Raw genomic sequence first — 17,687 nt, 5'->3', positions numbered from 1 at the left:
TTCCTCAGTTTTTTGCTTCAGGAAATGCAATATAGCCAGCTTTATTGTTGTGGCCTTTTTTTACCAAGCAGTAACTTCCTGAAGCAATACTTTACAAAGTATAGGTTGATAAGGCAAAGCTTCTATAAACTTAGATAATGTGACAAATACAAAATGTGTAACTTCAAGAACCACTAAATAGTTAAAATTTTCAAAAGCAGAAATTGAACACAAATGAGTCATTGCACTGACGAGGCAAGAGAACCTTATCACGATGTTTCATCCCTCCACGTACTCACTTCAGTAGCTCTGATCCTATCTGTGGTATCTTGGGTATCTTGTCTAAAGTGTGGAGGTATTTTTCTTCATTAAGTGTTTGCCCGTAGAGACTGGGCTTTTGAAAGCATTAGATACTGTAATATGCCCGCACTTTAAAAACAGGACCCGAACCTCCTCTCACTCTACAGTATTTCATAGCTTTCAGTCCTTTTTGAATAAATACAGTAGTTTCCTGTTGAATTATCAAAAAGATACAAATCAAATCCGTGTCACGTGGAAGAATTCAGTGAGAAAAGGAAAATATGTGTATTGCCGAACATTAAAATACATTTCCCATAGTCTAGCCAGTACACTGTCTCTTTCAACCTGTGACATCATTGTCTAACTATGCCGTGCTTTTTGCTTAAAGGTCAAAATGTGACTTAACAAAGTCACATAGTAATTCACATAGTAATTCTACTATTTTAATCTTCTCTTTTTAAGGCTGTGTTAGTCTAATCTTTCATAATGGATCGAGCCAGAACCATGTGGCCTGTTTTTTATTGTGCTCCTAAGAAGGGCCGAGTGGAAATGCTGGCGTGAGGAACAGGAAACATTGGCTTCCGCCCACATTTTATTTGGAGAAGTAAGATGTTGTGCAGAGCTTCAGGAGACTGCAGTGGAGTTTCACATGTCTTATAACAGGTGGCCTGGGGATGTTAACCCTTTCCAGCTGTTTATAACTTCACCAGGCAGGAGATGTACAGTATCGAACAGGGTTATGCTTAGCTTGGCTTTATAAGATATTGTGACCTGGGTGGGAGGGATTAAAAAGTCTTAGAATACAGTATGCAAACGTCTGCATAATGCTAGAGAATAAATGTATATTTATTACTCGTTATCGTAATAATCCTCCTGGGCCATTGTGTGACATTATGCAGAATAAACAAGTGTGTTGTATTTCAGGCAGTGCCTCCCAACTGAGCAGCAGATCAAGGAGAAGCTGCTGTGAGGCCAGCTACAGGGCGCAGTGGCTGAGACAGGAGCGAATGTCCATGAGTCACAGCTGGCCTGTGTGGCAGAGTGGCACAAAGGAAGCGGTACTGAAAACAAACATCTAGAATCCCATGTGGAGTTGGCATGAAACTTTTAAACGATACTGCAATATGTGGCAAAATTTGTGTGTGGTCAGACAAGACAAAATTGGAATGTTTTGGTCTAAATGCAAATTGCTGTATCCAGTAAACAACACAGAGCATCATCCTGTCAAGTCTGTCGAAGATCTTGAAAACTGGTGTCCAGAAGTGATCTTCACACTGAAACAGTCTGCCCTGAACTGGCAGAAAACTGTACCTTGCCAATGTCCAAAGTTGGTAGACTTGATAAAAAGACTTCTGGCTGTAATGGCTGCCAAAGGTGCTTCCATCAGATCAGATGGAGTTCATGGGTCTGAATAGTAATCCAGTTAACATTTATTTTTACGTATTTGTTTGCTGACTTAAACTTATCTTACCCTTAGAAGTCTTCTTATCTCTTTAATGGCAGTCCTAAAAGAGATAATACAGTATATGCTAACACTTAATTTAGCTAAAATGAAGAGTTTTTCTAAAGAACACAACTGTGTTGTTTGCCAATGAGGACTTGAAATGGTGTGTGTGAGTACACAGTAAAATCAGCTGTTTTTATTTTTAAAGATGTTTTTTTAAGACATGCTCAAAAGCCACTAACGTGTCTGTTGATGAAGAAAACCAAGCCAGAGGAATCTTTGTCTGAGATTAGTCTCTTCACTACCGATATTAATCCATGTGACTTTAGCTACGCAATGTGAAACTAGGTTTAGACAAGCAAGGGTTACAGTTTGAAAGCACTTTGAAAACCACATGTACTGTAATAGCTCTGTTGAAGTCAAATAATGGTGACAGAATGCAGCTCAAACAATTCACCCTGCCTTTTTATTTTTCTTCAGTTGGGTTCTCCTCTTTTTGCTGTTGGGTCTACAGCAAATCGAAAGTAGTTCTCCATTTATTTTGAGCTTTTGACATGAGAGTTGCAGCCTGCTTCCGTATCTTAATCATTGCAGAAACAGCAGCTCTGTGTGCCTCAGTGCTCTGTGGTTTTCCTCTTTGGAAAACGCTTACTGGTCTGTGCTACAGATGCAGACAGAGTTAGTCACAGGCAGTGGCACTTCATACAAACCTCTGAGCTCCTGGAGCCCGTTATTTACTGTGAGTATCCTCTACTTTAATTTCTTATTTTGCATGGTGCATCCGCTCCACGTTGCTTTAAAATAGCCACGTGGACATTTTGTTTAGGGTTCATATTTAATGTGTGGGAGATATTCTAAAAGTGCAGATTGAATTATGAACATTTGTGACTTTTTAAAAAAACAACTGGCTAAAGCAGATGATTTGAAAAAAATTTATGAACTTGTATTGAGGACTTGTAATAACCAAGGTTACAATCTTTACCTGAGATAGGAAGTCTGTACTGGCTTTCCCCAGTGGCTAATTCAAGGTATCTAGAATCAAAGGCTTAATTATTTTGTGTTTTATTCAGAAGTATTGTATGTAGGATTCAAATAAAAAGTTTAGCATGAACAAAAATCTTTCAGATGATAGTCCTAGTATCTTTTTTATTTTAAGCCCGTTTTTACAATTTGCAATTATCTTTAAATTTAACTAGTTTTGTGAACTTTTTGCTGCTTTGATAGGTTTAACACAGCATTTCAGTATGCTTAATAGCAAGACAAAAGCCTAATTTGTGTATGTGGGTCATAGCTGTACAGTAGTTCTAGCCTTTTGATTAAGCAAATCATGGATCCTTTTATTAATGTTTGCCAAAGACAATTAAACTCATATTTCTTTTGGTATGTCAGTGAGTTCATTTGGTTCTGTTAAATGACTATCCATAATGGTTGCTGAGTGAAATACTGATGTACACCTGTTCTTCTGCATTCAGTAATTTGTACTTGTACTTGTAATATGTACCTGTAGGTCTGCACTTTTTAAAACAAGTGTTCCTCATTACAAGTCTTCTAATGAAGCAAATAGTGAATCACGTCTTCAGTAAATAGAACTGGAATAATCACTCTTGCAGCTCCATCAGAGCACCTCTGCTAGGTTTTTATTATGCGCATCAGACCAACACTGGAATATTATTACTATGCTTCACTGACATGCTGAAAACATTCACATTATTATACCATCTAGTATTTGACCTCCATATGCATTTTTCCTAACATTTACTAACATTCATGCTCATGGGAGGTGTATTGTTCCGAATTTTAAAATTGTTCATATGTTTGTAATTTTAAAGCCAATGCAGCAATTGTGTCATTAACTGTATCATTTGTTTTCTAGTATTCCTAGGCCTGCATGGGGCTTTATATGCTTGATTGGCATATGCAGAGTTTCACTTGTGCCCTACTTCAGACCCTGTTATTCATGGGGGAGAACAGTCCATTTCACTACAGTGGGGTGTGATGATCACAGAGGCCGAGAGAAAGTGCAGGCTCATACAGTGGAGGGATGTGTGTTTATTTTAGCTGATTACTACAAGGTTGTTGTGATCATCGTAGTTGGTTTTAGTTGATAAATGTTATTTAGCTTAACTCAAAGCCAACGCATTAGCACTTTATTTATCATATAAGGGAGGGTTACATTTGTCTTTTAACCATACATTCTATATGCTGAAGTTCATCGTGCAGCAGTATCGGGGTGGACGTGGTTCTATTTGAATTTGGCTATTTGCAACATTCTCTGCGCCGAACCCTCACAACGATTGAGACCCTACTGTATTTATCTTTTTGTAGAAAAGGCATATAGATATTGTACGTCTGACACCTGATTATCTTGCACTTTTCCTCCATTCAGATAGGCTGTAGAGCTTATTTTAGATAATGGAAGGTGGATTGCTAAAGATTGTTATGGATTTTATTAAAAGCTACTAAAACCCCAATTCTCTTTTCCTTTAATAACACTTGCTTTCTTCTTGTTCGCAATTCTGTATAGTATATCGCCACTAGAAATCTGTCCTTTTTACTTCATGCTTTTCTGGCAGTGGTTTGTGATGTATTATTCTGTGTAATTAAATTAAAGATGTTTTTTTTTTAATCTCAGAATTGAAAAAATGTATAAAATGGCTTTATTTCTCAGAAGTTATTCACACCCGAACCCTGTGCAAACGAAGATGAAATCTCTTGTTTGTGGCTGTAGGCCTGTTCTGCACATGGATCTTTCTTTTCAAGATCTGCTGAAGAATTGCTCTCCAGACAGACTGACTTTTGAATCTTTGCTTTGCTTTGTGCTTCAAGTTCAGATGTAGCATATGCGATGTAATTAAGAAGGAAAAAAAAACAGTTCTTATGGGTGTGGTAACTGGAATTCTCAAGCAGTTTTGTATTTTAAGTAACAATATTGCTGTTTCTCCAATTTATTTTGACATTCCACTGATCCAGCCATCTAGTCTGATAGGTAGTTAATAGGTATTTGATCCTAGGATCTCATCCAGCCAAGGCAGAGTAATCAGCATCAACAGCATGTTTAATCAAGACTTAGTAGCTTGTTTAATTCTCCCACAACTCTTTCTGCTGTCTGTAGTCTTTTTTTTTTATTCTGAGATGCCAGAACTCATGATTTTATGTTATTGAAGCTGAGTGCTCTTTCCATGGCTTACGTGATGGCTTCCTTGAATCAACACTGGCCTGTTTTTGCACAGGTGGGTGACGTGGGTGTTTGACAATAAACAGTATAGGACACATGTTACCGGCTATGTCCTGCCTACCCCTGGTACTTGTGCTTTTGAAGCAGGAGCAGGAAGCAGGTCCAATGTGTTGTGCACATGTGCCTGTCCGTCAATGTTCGCAGTGTGAGAAGCAGCAGCCAGATTTCACTGAAAGCAATCCCTCATGATGACAAGAGTGAATTTCTCTGGCAGGGCTATTTCAGATATCTGGGTCAGCGTGTATATAATGGAATCAGATCGTACAGAGTCACAGGGCAGTAAAAGTAAGTTTTTTTCCTTATTTTCCAGGTTTAATTAATTAAGAAGCATACCATAATAAACGGATGTCTGTATAAAATCCAATCCAAAATTCTAAGCATACTGGTTTTGCCAGCCATTTGTTTGAATGAGTGACAATTTGAAATTAGAATCTCGGTGACAATCTGCATTGTCAGATTTGTGTGCAGTTTATACTGAATTCCAGATAGCTGCATATAGTTTTGTAGTGTTTTACTCCTATTATGAACTGATGTATTGAATACTGCTATTGAGTGACAATTTCGGTTCCTCATCTCTGTTGAAGTGTTGTGAAAACACATAAAAGCTTGAAGCTAGCATTACATATGGAAGCTACAGTAGGCTTCCTTTTGTATTTGGAAACTCAAGAAAATATTTTTTCTATGGAAGCTGAGAAGTTAATACAAAGATTTCTTAGGGTTCCCAGTCTGGATAGTAATCTTCTTTAAGTAGGAATTATATTTTTTGAAGAAATGCAGACCTAATTAAGGACAAATAATGTTTAAAATACTGATTAACATACTTTGAGTAAGGAATCAGAACTATAATAAGCTGTTTTTTTTAAATCTGGTCTTTGAATTGATTAGTTAGTCAAACTGTTATCCTGCTAATCACATGCCTGCACTTAATGCATTCTTTCTGCTCATCTGATGGTTTGAAGAAATGTCCTAATCACAGTCACATTTAACTAGCTTTGTTGAGAATTCCAGTAAGGCACCTCCAGAATAACAGTGGGAGTTCAGACCTGAGTGAGTTGGCATTGGTTTGCCTCCACTTCTGCTGTACAGTTTACGCCATCAGTGAGAATCACATCCCGTTTGGAGCTTTCTGACTTTGCAAAATAGAAAGTTGGATGTGGCTTTGCTTGTGGGCTGTAGTTCCTGTAAATGATATATCTAAGTGTAAAAGACTCCTTGTGATTATCATTTTTGCTTAACACTGCAAGGAGAATATTGAATCATCATGAAATGATGCCAAATGGCAGTGATTTTAAAAAGTAAGTTGTCTGTTGGAGTCTTACTTCTTGCATTACTTTGAGTTCACAGCTAGGGATAGGTGATTCCAAATCCATCAACACCAGTCAATGTCATGGACAGGTTTCAGCAATAGAGAGGTTTTTCCATTTGTGTTCTAGTGTACATTATGTTCCATTTCCCGACCAAGACCTTTAAAAGGCAAAATACATCCGAGATCACGCTGGTCACACACAGGCAGCTAATCATCTTAAAAGGGTCCTATTAAATAATGAAATGCCTGTTGTTTTTTTTCATGCAACACTGTTTAAATCAATTAACCAGTCCCCAGGGCATGCAAAATGCCATCTAGGGGGCTTTGTAGTACCCCAGAGAACAATTCTTCAATAATTCATCAATGGAGCCTTTATGTTACTCATGTGATCACCTGAGGACCTAATTTTCCATGGTAAAATATTTTTTTAAAAATATGAAAATTAGTCTTTCTGCTTTTGAAATAAAACAACATATTTACAGAAGTTAAACTGAATTATTTTTCCCTTATTGCTGCTAGTTTAATACATTGCAGAGATCTTCAGGCACCAAATGGACCTCTTCAACTACAGTATGTGAAATGGCAGGTACACAATACAAAGGTGACACTGACACTTATTGTTAACTCAGTGCTGTTCAGAAATGTACAGTATCTTTTCATATAGTTTAAAAGTTGTCTACCAAAATATAAAACCAGTTTTTTTCTACTACAGCAAATTAATTTTTAGTGAAGAACATCAGTTAAATGACTTTCTGTAAATGATACAGAAAGGAGGCTCCAGACAGATATTTAATTTGGGTGTAAAATGTGTGTCTGTCCCATGCAGTATTGTTCTCAGGCCCTTAGCAGTGTAACTGAAGTTTTTTTCTATGATTATATCAACATGTGTATAGAGATCCCAGATTTATCGTACGATGATTTCTTTTACAGATTAATTTTACATTTCTGACACCTTTTAGAAGATCATCTCCTTAAACAGCATAGTCTTGAGTGTGTTAGCTGAGAGTGCTATTTCGACAATGCCCCAGGCCCGCTGAGAGCACCGCTACCAGTGTAATTCCACAGTTGTTTGTTTAACATTTTGTTACAGGATGTGTGTCAGCCAAGCTGATGGTTTTACCTTATTGCTTTGAGACTTGGACACATTTTTATGTTTGGGAAGCCATGCCAACAGCAGCTTCAGTTCTTCTTTTTTTGTGATCAACTTTTTATTATTTGAAGTTTTTTTTTCTGATGGGGCAACAGCAGTATGAATAATGTGAACTGTTTTGCTGTAACTGCCCAGATTAGGTTCATTGTGGTGTGTGATAATTTACAAAAACCACGTATGTCACAAACATCAGAATCTGAAAAAGTGCACCTGCAAAGTAAATGTGTTTTTGTCATCTCAAAATTAAGAAGAGATCTGTACAGTTATTGCCTGTGCTAAACGTTTGCCTTCATGATGGGCTGCTCTTTCACCTTTCAGATTGAGCAGACTGAGCAACAAGAAATCAGAGGCATGATGAAAGGGGCAGTGAAGTCGGCGAGTCCCAGACCTGGTGTCCCTGGGCCAGAGAGAGGCAAGATGGCCACCTCCTCCGCTGTCGGCATAAAGCCTTCCAAATCGTCCACCTCGCTGTCTGCAGACCCCCGCCTCAGCAGGGTAAGCACTGTTCCTTACGGCAAGAGGCCAGATGAGTAATTAACAGACTGCAACTGTCTTGCTCAGGAGAAAAAGCTAGGAGGATGGCCTACAAGCGATGAAGAGGGGATGTGGAAGAGCTGGGGTTTGACCGCCGCTAATTAAAGAAGCTGTTGTCCGCATGGCTTTTAAAATCAGTATTTTTAAAAGTTCTATTTATGTACAACATGAAATGCACAGAACAAGGTTGAACACATTTTGCCTTAGTTTTACTGATGTCATATTACCTCAGTCTCATGATATATCTGTGCAACAAATTGTATTTTTGATGTTTACTAGCAAAGAAGTAATAGCTTTTTCCCCTTGTCTTTTCACTGTTTTCTCTTAATCCCTCAGCAATTTAAAATCATAGCCATCTGTAGCTAGTTGTCTTTAAGTAGTTCTGTAGCTAATTAAAATGCACTGAACATTGCTGTCAAATGAAGTAAAAGTAAAGGCCTGATTCTTCTTGGCTGTATCAAATTGCCTGGTGTCCTGAATTGTCCCGACGTGTGTGTGACAGCTGAAGAGGGCGAGCAGCGACGACGCCCTCGCGAAGCCGGGCCCCAGCGCCGGGCCCGGGGCGTCGCGGCTGAAGAAGACGGTCACCACGGGGGCGATCTCGGAGCTGGCCGATGCCAGGCCGCGCAGCTTGACGGGTAGGCCAGGGAGCTGATGCTTTTCACGAGGCAAAGGTCCTCATTTTTGACGCGTTCTCACGTCACCTTTTAAACATTCAGCTGGAGGGCTATGACCTTTCACTGCTAGGGCATTTGAATATAGGAATTGAATGCATTAAAACGGTAAAACAAATAACGATTCCTACACCAGATCTGAAGGAATTTCTGAATTCTACCTGCTTAACAGTAGATAGGCCGTTTTTTTGGAATAGTTATTCTATGTTTGTATGTGATGTCATGGAACAAGATATTTTCTAGTGTTTATAAGAATAATGAATATCAAATTCTAGTAGTAATAGTAAGTCCAAAACACAGATACAGATGTTTTTCCTGATTATCTACTATGAAGGACTGAAAGTGCTGTTAAGTGTGACAGTTTTACAAAGAGCCACTAGGGGGCCACAGTTCATCACTCCAACTCCTTCATAAATGATATGAAAGAGCACTATTGGTGGATCCGTTCTCTGTAATTCAGCTATGACATGATCTGTGTGGGCTAGTTGGGCCGATTGGTCTCCTTTTGTTTGTAAGCTTTCCTAGTTACAGGTGAAGTAGGAATTTCATCTGCACCTGCTGATGAATCCCATTTTAGGTTTAGTCGACAAGTACGTGTTACTCTGTTATGCAATCTACTGCAATCTACTGAAGTACAGTAGTTACACACCCTCCTGTCTCCATCTGTCTGTCCCAAAGAAGGAGGAATTGTGTACCCAACACCACACCTCCTCCTGCTATTCAAGAGCTCCTCTCTGCTGTGAATACTAATAAGAGAATATTGTACAGCTGAGACGCTGGTTTATTTACATTCAGGGCTTTAAGCAAATCTCTTCTGCTTCAGCACATCTGCAAAATGTGTTTCTTTGCTCAAGTGAGGTAAATAAAGTGAATGGGCTTATTTGAATTTTAAAATGGATTGTTTGTACCATTTACCTTGGCAAGGAATCACACTTTAATAATTGTGCTTTGTTCCACATAAGTGGTTTATAGCTTCTCTTAAAACAGTTGTTCTTCCATGAGGTGTGTGTGTGTTTACCTTAAAGACCTGAACATTAAAAGGAAATACAGACTTGCTGCATTAACAGAGATTTCTAAAAAAAAAGCTCAATTTTGAACGTTTGCTTGCATTATTGGTCTTGTTTCTATGCTCAGAAACTGTAGCTTTAATTTAAAAATGAGTGCGAAATTTTTTTAATTTTACATGAAGTAACATTTTTATCAACCTGCTGTTTCTGATTTGCATGTGGGTATCTAAAAATTGTTATTGAAACTGTACACCAGATATCAAAATATAGTTGATCTTGCTTCTCATGTAAGACTAAATCACTGGCTTCACTATTCCCAAAAGCATTTTTGATTAGAAATAGATGACAGTGCTCTGCCATTATGGTGTGTTTTAAACACAGCAGTAGCACTTGACATTTTATTGTAGATTGTAGTTCTCTCAAATATTAGCTTGTTGAAACAATAAGAATACATTTGATAAGATAAACAATTTAATGTGTTTTAATTCTTTAGGTTTTTCTGAGCAGATGTCTGTTAGCTGTCTGTGTTTAAGCAGCGCTCTCTAATTTAGTGTCCTTCCAGTGCACACACTAGCAATTATCAAATATAATGACCCCGAATGTGACTGACCTTCATGGTTCAACAACAGGCCACTTTCAGTGAGGTTATGGAAAAAATTGTTCTGAAAGCCACTAATACAGTGGTGAACTAGTTCAGCACTGTTTCTAAAAAGACAGTGTTCAGTCTGCTCTCAATCAGTGTACCAAGTCCATGGCTTTTGACCCCTGAGTCAAAATGAAACAATGGAAAACCTATGAATATGTTCTTCCAGAGCTTAATTTGAACAGACTTGAAAGATTTACCACAAGTATGCTTAGATATTGGCCGATCCAACAAGACTTTTTCAGATCAACATCTTCTTACAAAACCATGATGCTTCCTACTGTAGGTTAATTTAACTAACTTTTAAATACATTGCCTTTACTGCATTTAAGAAAAGTGTTTCATTTACTAAGGTAAACCTTAACCTAACCTAATACATATGTGCTGTTATATTTACCATGAGGCCCTAAATCAAGCACGTTTATAAGGACTCAGCTCTTAGAATACAATATATCTTTTAGACACTCCTTAAAGTACTGCCAGCCATCACAGTTGTTCCTAAGGCCTTGGGAATTCGAGCCCTAGTGCTTAATATAAGTCATTGCCTACACACTTGGCTTTCTTGTGCTCTTTAAAATCAGTGGCTGATTTGTCATTAGGAACCTGTTGGCTATATTCCTGTGGATTCCTGTATTAGTAACATTAAATGTCATGATATTCAGGAAAGAGATAAATACCTTAAAAAGGGATTGGCTTCAAATTCCAGTAAACGGGTGGAGATGATAATGGAATTGTTATGCTTCATTTTAAGAAACTTTCAGATTGTAGGGAGAGAGACTAATTTTGCCTGTTTCTATAATTGTGATTTTCTCAATTGTAAACAGGGCACAAAGATCTGATTATTTCACAAAGGTTGTGTTTGTTAACCTATCATAATTACAGATTAAAAGGAATTAGAATGTATTTTTTCACTATCTTTACATTGCATTTATTTATTAAAGGTTTTGTTTTTTCAAGTATCCTTTGCAGTTGCTGATTCAAGTGTCCTTTGATCAGTCAGTGAAAAGGATTTTGTTCTGCAAAGAAAATCATCTTTCTCTTTAGATGTGTACATTGTCAGATTTCAAGAAAGTCTAATCAATAAAAGTGTTATACAGTATGACTGCTGAGCTTCAAAACAAATCACAGTCGCTGAATCTTTTGTTCTGTCGCTAATCAGACTATTTGCTTTTACAGTGTGGAGACTTCAGTGTTTCATTGAATCTTGGTAGCGCACCAAGTTTTCTAAAAAGGCTATTTGAGAAAGGCGAAACAAATTGATTTTATATACTAAGTAGACACTTGGGAAGAACACTTCAACTTCCTTTAACTTAACGCACAACACTGGGTACTTTCTGGGGCAGTTGAAAAGCTTTTATCCAATTAGCAATCGGATTCAGGAGGCCTTGTTTGGAAGTGTTCATAATTCATATGAGAGGGTTCATCACTCAACACTCCGTATGATTTTACAGAATTAGATTTAGCTCAAATTCCTCCCATCAGAAATACACCCACCATATCATAAACATTTCAATAAATTATTGAATTTCAACAACACCATACAAATCTAATTTTAGTAGAGTACTAAAATTCCCGTCAATGAAGTTTTGTCAGTTTGAAGCCACAAGGGAATGGGAATTCATCCACAAAATCAAGAGTGCAGTTTGGCGATGTTATCTCAACCTTTACTTTGGTATAGAGTCAAAAAATGACTGCAGTCGGTTGTAAAAAGGGCCTGCTTATGAAAAACAGACATGTTAGACCTTGATCTTTTTTGAATGAATGTCTGATTATAGTTAGATTATACTCTGGAAAGAAATGGTAAAGCTTTCGTGTGTTTATGATAAATAAACATTGCATCTCACATGAGAACAACAATAAGTTGAAATACAAAAGACAGGCATTTGTTTACTCTTACAAAACCATGAAAAGGGGCAAACCCAAACTCTAGAATTTCATGCTCCATGATTCCTGAAGTACTCAGCCCTTTTCTTGATTATCATTGAAGATGTCTCTCCCAGTATATGTACAGCATGGCTGTAAAACAGTACTGCTTTTTCGTCCATCAGTGAAAGCTTTTTTTAACAAGTTGTTAATCAAAACAGTCTGTGTGGAGACTTCAGAGTCCAGCGGTCAAAAAGGCTTGACAGCACTGCAGAAAAATTATTGAACCAAAAAGGCTCCATTCCTGGGGAGCCATAGCTGCTGCTGGGTTTTGTTGTAGCCAAGTTGTTTAATTGTTTAATTAATGTAATTAAGTCTTTAATTAGGCTTATGATTTTACAGTGTTTTTATTTTGCAGTTAGGTGAAGTTAACTGTAAAATATTTGGTTTGAGATATGGTATGGGCAGTTGTTGGTGTCTAGAGAGATGAGATGGAATTAGATCGGGTATTTCATTTAGTCAATGTATAGTTGGACATATTAACTGACAGCTCTTAAATGCTTCCATGCTATTGGAATCACAGGGTCTAGACTGTGTAATGTGAATCTGTGATTTATCATTCAAAAGGACCTAGTCTGCTTGCAATGTCTTAACATAGGGTGGTATAAGAAAAAATCTTATTAAGAGTTGGCATACATTTAGATAAGATAAGATCACTTTATTAGCCATATACTGTACAATTTCTTGCATTAGGAATTTGTCTTCTTGCACACCCAGCTTTCTCTCCATGAGAAACACAGGCGGGGAGAGAGAAGCTGGGGGTCAGAGTGCAGGGTCAGCCATTTGTACGGCGCCCTTGGAGCCATTAGGGTTAAGGGCCTTGTTCAGGGGCCCAATGGAGTAGGATTCCTCTGCCGGTAAGAGCAGTATGGATTCACTTGTGCTACAGACAGACATTGCATTGTCAAGTCAGTGAACTTTGCTTCATAGTATGAGAGTTTAAATCCTTCTTATTATTATCCATTACTTTCCTACACCTCTGAGTTTAAAATCCAGGAGATGGAAATAATTAGCTGACACCACATCTGTGTGTACTATGATTAAATAGTAAATATTAAGGAAGCAAAGGCAGGATGGTTGTTTATTTTCCCACATGGTTTGCTGTAGTCTACACACACGTTTATTAGACATTAATGTGCCTGGATGTCGCCATGCAACGTGAACAAAAAGTACAAAATGTGAAATCGAATGAAAATATCAAAACAACAGTATATCAGAAGCTTAAATATAAGTGCATTATGAACAAGTGATGATCACACAAGATTGGTATAGCACAGAAAACATTTTGAAAAATTACTGTATAATTTTTAACACGTGCTGAATGAAAGTAAATTCCTATTAGAAACACGTGTTCTTGAAAAACAGCTTGTAGTAAAACTGATCATTCAAAATGAATGGGATTAGAAAAGCCTTTAGAAAGGTCTACCAAAGAAAAAAGTCTTAGTTTTAGCGTATTAGAGTTTGCAAACAGATTCAAACATAACAACAAAACATGTATCACTGGAATAGCAAAGCATCACCCCTAGAACCTTTAAACCAAGTGCTTTTTATTATTTTTAAGGCACATCAGAAATGGGAGGTGGAGGGAGGGAGTCAATTTTCCATCCATTTTCTGACCAGTGTCAATTTTAAAAAAGTAGACAAGTTTGTCTCATGGGCCTTCAAAAACATGTTGCGATAGTGCAATAAAAATGCCTCTTGTCTACGTGGCATTAAATCATTGTTATGTTAATAGCATGTTACAGCTCCTCACCCCGGTATGTGTCAGAGCTTTTCATTCCACAGGGCAGCTGATTCAGTTCAGTCACCACTCTTAACACTTGTGTCTTTCTTGAAGGGTGGAACCTGCAGTACTCCAACTAGAATTGTAAGCTTGTGTGTTGTCGGTACTACTTGAAGTGCATTGTAATTGTTGAAGGCATTAAGTAAAGCTCCACCACAGAGCTTCTAAGAAGTCAGTAAAGTGAAAGACATTTGTTTAATAGTTTTTCCAACTATGTCATTACTGAAGCAGCTAGTAATACCACTTAATTCATCTGAAGTGCATCAAATTTCTGTCAGGTTATAGAGCATGTGCAGAGGTCAGTGAATGTTTTAGCCTCTCGTTAAGTGTGGTGTGCATAAAAAATTCTCTCCACACAGAGCTGAGCATGGAATTTAGCATCTTGTAAAATCCTTCATAAGTTATTTCAAACAGAATCTCTGATATCACTAGAGACCTCGTATTTGGAACTATCAAAAAGTAGCAGTAATTTGACTGTTTAAAATTCACCTCAGCAGCTTTTCTCTTTTTACATGGCCAGGGAGTGGGAATCACAACTTAATGATTTTGTTTTAGAAATACTTGATGCCATTTATGGCTGACCGAGGGTTTATGAGGCTTCTAAGTTTTGAAGAAGGTCTTTATTGGATTGACGTGTTGTTTAATTACTCTGTAGGGTACTACTGTAAGCTGAATACAACCAAGGCATAAGAACATTAGTTTTGTGATTTTGATCACGATTTAAATGAACTTGTTTGTATGGCTTAGTGCATTCTTACATGCCATTATATGATGCTTTTTAAAAAATAATTATCATATAAGCTACCCACTCATGATGTGGGGGAAGATATCATATACATGGATATAGAAAAATAGATCTTGCTAGCTTTGATCACCAAAGAGACTAACCAATAATGTAGAAAAGACTTCTTATGATGAATGATCCTTAATGTCTGTTAAATGTGATGGAACTATATTGAGGCAAGATTATTAATGTTCTACATTCATTTTATTTGGGTCATCAGAAGCTATTAAACATGCCAGTTAAAGACCGCACGAATCACACTGCGAGCCAAGGGGTTAAAGTACAGCCACTCAAAGATGATTTATTCAAATCTTCATCAATATTTAAATAAAGCTTTTGCTGAAGAATATTCTCAGTGAGCCAAGAAAAGACAGTGCCGCCTGCTTCAGAACAAACAGATCCTTCTCTAAAAATACCACAGTTTGTTACCTACTGGGAGATTTTCAGCAATTAAGATCTAACTGTATATTAAAATGGCCGTGTTTGTAATATTATACTATTTGAACTAGTAAATATTTTGCTCTCTCTGTCACTTATAATTTATGTACAATTATAAAAAAAAAACTTGAGTCGCATGGGACCCATTCCATGATTTCTTTGTAAAGATGAAGATGTATGCTTTCATCTCCAACTCTTTTTAAGCAAGACAATCTCAGCACCTATTGACTAAAACTTGTTGAAATAATCCATAATCCAATGTTTAGAGATTAGTCTGATTTCAACATTGAGGTGGAAGGCTTGTCCATAACTGACAATAAATTGTTTTGGCATCTTTGCATAAAAGTATTAAAAATCCAAAGAAATGCGACACTCTCCAGATGTAGTGAAATGATTAGGTTTCAGTTTTGGGTGAGTTACTTTAAAATATGTCAAGAAAAGTCAAACTTTATTCCATGTCCTTGTTTCAGCTGTCAGACCTTGTAAACGTTTTGTGCTTCCATTTCGCCCACCTGAGGCTTTCACATGCATGGTATATGTTAATTGATGCGTTGCAGAACCTAGAGCATATCACAAGGTTTTCATTATTTGAAAGGTCATAAACCATTCAATATAGAGCTATTTCTATTAGAAGGGTTTTTCAGAAAGGCTTATTCTGGGTTCTTGTGTGAGCTGGCTGAAGGATAGAAATGTTTTAAATACAGGTAGTTCTATATTTCTGCACACTTGTACATTTTTGGTTTAAAATGCCTCAAGAATATATACTACTTATTATACATACTAAAAACTCCACTAGTGTTTAAAAAATATTAAAGACAAAATTCAATGCAAAGAAATTGTAAATACTGCATTTATTTTTAAACTTACTTTAAATTAACATCCTTAACATTCAATAAATAAAATTATAAAACGTTTGATTATTAATAACCAGTTACAGATTTCCTTTCTAAATAGGGAAAGAATAACTTGTATTTTGACTTAAAAATACATGGCTTTGAAAAGGCTCACTGAGAGACTGAAAATAACTGCAGTTCATATACCTCTGGGAACACGACTCCTGCGGTTTCATACTGTTCACTATTCACAGCTAACAACAGCCCTGTCCTTCACATTTTACATGGAATTGAGAACTATTAGTAAAACTACATACAGTTCATCTTACATGAATGAGGAAATGTGTAATTGTTTTTATTTTAGGGTTCAACCCCTGATGGGAGCTCTGCTTCTCCCCTGTTTAGAGTACAGTACATTCCTTCTTATGGGAAATAGGTTTTTAATTGACAAACCTGAGTTATGTTGTACCTTTCAGGAACCCATCTACTATGTAAATCCAGAACTGCTAGTACCAGAGTCTGCTGCATCCTTAGTTCCTTTCTGACATTATGACATTCTGAAGGCTGACTTAACCAGTGCACCTATATAATCTAAGAACCTCCAAGGTGACCCTTTCTGGTGCTTGAAGGATAGTGAGTCTGACACATGGCTTTTAGAGTTTCAATAAATGGACTCTGAGATTTTTGCGTTTTTTTTTAGTTAAATTGCCTGGAAAGCATTTTACAATTTAGCGGAAGCCAAACCAATCTGAAATATCCATTAAAAAGCACAATTTTTTACCGAAATGATAAGCTGAATTAATAAGGAAGAAATTGCTTTTTATAACACATTTTGCATGTCCAACATTAACTTTAACCCTTAAGAAACATCTTTTGCCAGGGTTTAGACAGTGCTGGTAACCCACACAAATGTTGCTTTTCATTCCATCCCACCTTCATTAGATTGTTGAATCCTTAATTGATCTAAGAAGTTGCTTCATTGGAATATTTTATTTAGTTTCTAATCACAATTTGGGGATTTTATTTCATTTACAGAATATAACAGTTAAAGCTCCAACATGTTTAACAGCTGGAAACAAACAGTTCAGATTAATCTTAACTATTAAGTTAATGAAGGGCTTGATTATGTAACTGAGGACTTAGCTGGAACAAATCTAACAGGTGTGTGTGTCACCAGGACCATGACTGGGAACCTCTGGTTTAGCCCTTTGTCTGGCCTGTGTTCTGTGCAATGTGTAAGAAAGAAACAGTGATGCACCTGATCATTCCTATCAGGCACACACCAATTCAAAGAGATGTGATTTGGAGCTGTGCTCATGGTTAGAATAAACCTCTTCCTGTTGAGAAAGTGATTGATTACATTTGCAGAGTAGCTAACTAAATGGGTCAGTCTTTATCAAAACAAATGAAAAATAAATGAAATTCCTAACCTAAACGATTGCAAAATGTCGCAGCAAGTCATGCGTGTTGTCACTTAAAGGAAACTGGCTGTGTGCTGAGTCTTGTTGCCAAGGTCAACAGTGTTACAATTTTGTGAATTATCTAATCTTGGCGATGTACAGAGAAAAAAAACTTTTAATGTGCTCTTCAAACTCCTCATTGGAGCAACCCCCTTGCACTTGTCAACAAGCAGTTACACAGCTTATACACTGGG

The 17,687-nt window shown here is 37.1% G+C and overlaps 1 protein-coding gene across 9 annotated transcripts in view; it reads left to right on the top strand.

Annotated features, from left to right (window-relative positions):
• Positions 1-17,687, top strand: part of specc1 (sperm antigen with calponin homology and coiled-coil domains 1) — an 86,885-nt gene that overhangs the window by 11,708 nt on the left and 57,490 nt on the right. For 5 of the 9 annotated variants that reach the window (XM_069184540.1, XM_069184541.1, XM_069184543.1 and 2 more), the window contains 2 exons: positions 7,733-7,909; positions 8,451-8,586. In XM_069184540.1, the coding sequence (XP_069040641.1) occupies positions 7,766-7,909; positions 8,451-8,586 (280 nt within the window). In that variant the 5' untranslated portion in view covers positions 7,733-7,765. Of the gene's footprint in view, positions 1-1,203; positions 1,338-2,342; positions 2,463-5,165; positions 5,244-7,732; positions 7,910-8,450; positions 8,587-17,687 lie in introns of those variants that run through there. The other 4 variants (XM_069184538.1, XM_069184539.1, XM_069184537.1 and 1 more) reach the window with 4 other exon arrangements.

Source organism: Lepisosteus oculatus, chromosome 26 (genome assembly GCF_040954835.1).
Source record: "Lepisosteus oculatus isolate fLepOcu1 chromosome 26, fLepOcu1.hap2, whole genome shotgun sequence".
Lineage (NCBI taxonomy): Eukaryota > Metazoa > Chordata > Actinopteri > Semionotiformes > Lepisosteidae > Lepisosteus > Lepisosteus oculatus.
This window is presented reverse-complemented; position numbering and strand designations above follow the sequence as displayed.